Raw genomic sequence first — 4,518 nt, forward strand, 5'->3', positions numbered from 1 at the left:
ATATATATATATATATATATATATATATTATGTTGATTGGAAATTTATCTCCTCTTTCCAAGAAATATTTTTGTTATTATTAAAAGTATTTTAGAGCAGCGTTTTTTTATTAGTTGTTGTATCTTGACAGAGGACTGCATCAAATTAATCTAAGTAGTGTATTAGTGTTTTTTTATAAAGATAACTCATTGGATGCTTCAACCTAAATTATTTTAAACTTTCTTATTTTATTTTAGTTTTATTATTTTAATTTATCATTTATTGATGTAATCTTATTAATATATTATATTTTGAATTTTCTATTTTCTAACACCTGAATTTTAAGGATTATCTCTAACAATGAAAATAAATACAAATTGAACTTCTGAGCTATTTCATTTGCAACTTAATTAAATCAAAATACAAATTTGTAACCAATAACAACAATTACAATGAATTACAACATGTACATTCTTTCCACAACTACCCAATTTCAGGGTGGCCGGGAAGAATGACAAAACTTGAAGTTAATGCCCAATAAATGAAGAAATAAGCTCAAAGAATATAAGGAAAATAACCTAATGGGCTAATAATATCAATCAACACTTGTCAGAAACAATTAAGGTTCGGTGACCTCACCATCTCTACATACACCCACATCTATCTCCACCCTTCCTTTCTTGTTCGACTTCATCACTCTGCAACAGTTTCTCCTTGGTGCCTGCCAAACGCATATATTAGCAAAAGGCCACAACACCCACATGCATTAATTTCTCAATACATTGTTAAAGTTATGACATGTAGCAAAAGAACTTACTCTATCCCACAGATGAGGGTCTGGCTTCTTGTATACCACTACTTTGTCAAGAACAGAAGGATCGGCCATCTTCCAGCGACATTCTGGATGAGAAACTCGATGTCTTTCATATTCAGTCACTGTCTGTTGTAATGTTGAATTGAGTTTCGCCTTTGAAAAGTAGAACACAAAAGGCTTTTGACACGGGTTTCTAGTAACGGGGCGTGTGTTGAATGCATATGCCGTGTAATCTGCTCTCTTATACCAATTAAGGAATGTTCTAGAAGGCATTTCAATTTCCCGGGGAGAAAATATGCCACGAAATATCTGAATAGCAAAACCCCATGAAACTGAAATGGTCCATTTCCTTTTTGTGTCATAGCAAATGGATTGTTGAATGAGAGATGCTGAGTCAAGCTTCATTGGTATGGTAAGGCGTTGAAGGGATTCTACTCTAGACATGTTCGGGAAGATTGGCTCAACCAAATCAAGGTGGTGCAGTGACACCAATGGAGTCACTGGATGAGATCCAAGAAGCCCCAACAAGTTCCCATACACATCATACTGTTATAGAGAAAGAAAAAAAACACCAAGGTCTATTAGTGTGAAAAACTTGTAGAATAGTGAGCAAGACTAATTTGATTGTGTAAATTCTTTGTAAATTGAAAAAGTTAAATGCATGTCACACTGTGATTAATAAGAACTAGGAATCATAAATACTTAGTGCCCCTTAACTAATCCTTATCTTTTTTAGTGTAGTCTTGCTTGCTCAGCTTTAGACCTTATTAGAGATATAGTTTGTTAGAAGTTAGTGAATAATTAGTTACTTTCCTTTTCTCTATATAAGCCATGTAAATGTGTTCATGTATAGACCTGGCAACTACCCTAAACCTAAAGTCAAAATAAAACGCACCTAAGCTATAACTCTACATGGAGCTCTTGCAACAATGGTAACATGAGAGTCAAATTTTAGAAACCTATGTCAATTTGAAAAGAAAAGAGAAGAGGCACAAAGTTAGAGATTATGCAATTAGATACAAAATATCACCATCAAACCAATCAAGTTCGATAACAATTAATAACAACTGACTTGCTATATAGTCTAATACGTCAATAATTAAGCACAACAAATAGCATTGCACATACATAAAAGACAATCTAAATATACATAATTTATCTATAAATAAACAAAAGATATAAATATTTAAATTAATTTAAAATTTAGTAAAATAAAAATATATTTGACAACAAAATAATTAATATTATCTTGAAATTTTAACAATATCAAACAAATGAAAAAAAATCCTTCTAAAAATTAATAATTAAGATTTATATTTATTTTTTTTAATTTACTAAAAATTGATAACATATTTTCATATATATGAATTTTTAAATTATTTTATTTTTATAAATAGTTTTCAAACTACTTCCTTGTTATCCTTCTCTCAAACTATTTTATTTTCTAACGAATCGGCGATTTTATTATTTTCTCTAAATAATCTCTAAATAATAGAGATATGCCGCGTCTCTCCGTTTAGAAAAAGGAGAAAAAAAGAGAAGAAGAAGAAGAAATAATTAATATAACATTTAATATAAAAAAAAATAATAAGCAGCGTCTTTGGGGCACTATAATAAAAGTGAATATAAAAAATAAATAGAAATTATGGTAATTGAATTCGAAAGTAAGGAATGATCCACCGACAGCGTTGAGGGGACAAGTTTCTTAAAATTGGGGTGACTATGCAATTGCCAAAAACAGTAAAATGAAAAATTGTAGGGTTAGAAAAAGGAAAGAAAAAGAGCATACCTGGTGGAAACCGAGTTCTTTAGTGAGTGGAACACCGAGTTCAGCCATGCAAGCTTGCATTCGATCATCGGAACCATACAGAGCGGGGTACCTCTGAATGCAACGGTCCTGCATCTTCTCCAGAGCCTTCGCCAACGGGTAACTGATGGCAAACCCCCCTCCCCCGTACGCCATCCCGTACGAGAAAAATATGTTCTGCAAGTGGCTCTCCGACAAGCTTCCTATGTAGTACATTCCCCTGTGGTCGTACTTGTTCAAAACTCTCACCAAATTCTCCGTCACAAAAACCGTGTCGTCGTCCCCCATCACCAACCACCGCACATCCTTCAGCCCCAAACGCACCGTTTCCGACACGATGCGCGATATTCGGATGGCCGAACGGTGCCCCTGCTTGTTCCTGTACGCGAAGTTCGACGTGTCCGACGAAATCATCACACGTGGCAACCCTTCCTTCGCCTCGCTTTTCACTCTACCGTCCAACCACACCACTCCCCTCATCTCCTTCTCCTTGTACCATATCTTTATGTAATTCTTTCTCTGCTCCCACAGCTTCGCCGACGCTGCGATTCCGAACACTACGTGACGGAGCTCCGTTTTCCGCTCCCGCTTCGCCGTTCCGTTTGGGGCCGAGAGGCGTTGGACGGAGAAAGGCGCGTGACTGCACGTGGTTGAAGTCGGCGTGGACACCAGCTTCAGACTGTACACGATGTAGGTCACGCACATGAAGAGGATGAGCCACACCATAAGTTTCTGTGAGGCCGAGGGGCGTGCCTGTGCGCCGCACGTTACTTTCTCCGAATCTTTCATTTTTCCCCACTTTTTGTTATTTTCTTTCTCTCCTCGCTGCTGAAAATGACCGTTAGGAATTAACGATAACAAACACTTGTGCAATCTACTTTTAATTATAAAAAAAAAAAAAAAAAAGAGAATCAGATCTGCAGTTACTCACACACGATACGAGGTATCGGGAGTGAACTCTGATGCCCTTGATTTTGAAGAAAATGAGCCAATGGAATATTATAAAGTTGCGGAATTAAGTGAATGAAAATTAAAAAAATGGATGTTGTTGCAGAGTGCAGAGTGCAGAGTGCAGAGTGCAGAGTGAATTGGATACTAGAGATGCGTTTGGGTGTATATATGCAAGAGAGTGAGTGAATTGGATAAATACTGGTTATCGGAGTTAGAGAAGCGTCTAAATTTCTAATCCTTTTGGAAATGAACCTTCAAATACATGCCTTATATGACAATGAACAAGTTCCGCATCTCTTTGTTTTTTACTTTAGCGGGGATTAACTACTTCATTTCCTGATTAAGGCTCTTAAGTCTTAATCAACGCAACAAACAAACAACCTCTCATCTAAAACTCGCAATCGTGAGTGGCGTTTGGCTTTTTCCTTCACTTACCTTGTCGTGAATCACCCAATGCAATACACAACAAAATTCTAATACCACTTCTTCTTGTTGCTTAACTTTTATTAATATGTACAAGAATATCTCAAATAATTTTTATATAAATATCAGAGGAAATAAATCTACCATTCTTCCTGACTCTTATAACTTAACATGGACACTAGTTACCGCACTTGGCCCTTCTCGTCTAAAACTTTTATTTCAGACGACACTTCCTTTTTCTCTGCCAATGTTGTTTTCTTAATAAAACGACACTTTCCTAACCCACAAAAGAAGTCAATACCTTTTCAGGAAAAAGGAAATCAATATAGTCAATTTCTATCACTTGTCCAGCAACAGCGGCTCACATACGAATAGGGTCTAATTTACCCTGTTACTATGTCTATGTTGAAATTAGTTCAAGAGATTTTCACATGATTTTTTACTTCTACATCATCTTCATGTTTAAATGTAATTGTTGCTAAAAACACTTGAGTATGCCATCATGTTAAATAATAAGAATTTCGTAATTCATAATAATTCTATT

General features: G+C 35.5%; 1 protein-coding gene across 2 annotated transcripts; it reads right to left on the bottom strand.

Moving 5' to 3' along the window:
- Positions 1-346: 346 nt before the first annotated feature.
- LOC109800863 (uncharacterized) lies at positions 347-4,156 on the bottom strand. 2 transcript variants are annotated; one of them, XM_020361773.3, is made up of 4 exons: positions 3,532-4,156; positions 2,583-3,425; positions 797-1,339; positions 347-700 (listed from the first exon to the last, which is right to left on the bottom strand). In XM_020361773.3, the coding sequence occupies exons 2-4, from the start codon at positions 3,387-3,389 to the stop codon at positions 599-601; spliced, it is 1,452 nt and encodes a 483-aa protein (XP_020217362.1). In that variant the 5' UTR covers positions 3,390-3,425; positions 3,532-4,156; the 3' UTR covers positions 347-598. The 2 variants fall into 2 exon arrangements, with proteins under 2 accessions (XP_020217362.1, XP_020217361.1); XM_020361772.3 differs by having other exon boundaries at positions 2,583-3,428.
- Positions 4,157-4,518: the final 362 nt, after the last annotated feature.

This window comes from Cajanus cajan, chromosome 11, assembly GCF_000230855.2.
Source record: "Cajanus cajan strain Asha chromosome 11, NIPB_CcT2T_4, whole genome shotgun sequence".
Lineage (NCBI taxonomy): Eukaryota > Viridiplantae > Streptophyta > Magnoliopsida > Fabales > Fabaceae > Cajanus > Cajanus cajan.

Excerpts from the sequence above, each read along its gene's own strand:
- LOC109800863 (XM_020361773.3), bottom strand. The coding sequence starts at position 3,389 with ATGAAAGATTCGGAGAAAGTAACGTGCGGCGCACAGGCACGCCCCTCG. Across the intron at positions 1,340-2,582 it reads AAGAACTCGGTTTCCACCAG|TATGATGTGTATGGGAACTT; the intron begins GTATGCTCTTTT and ends TCTCTATAACAG. Across the intron at positions 701-796 it reads ACCCTCATCTGTGGGATAGA|GCACCAAGGAGAAACTGTTG; the intron begins GTAAGTTCTTTT and ends TGCGTTTGGCAG.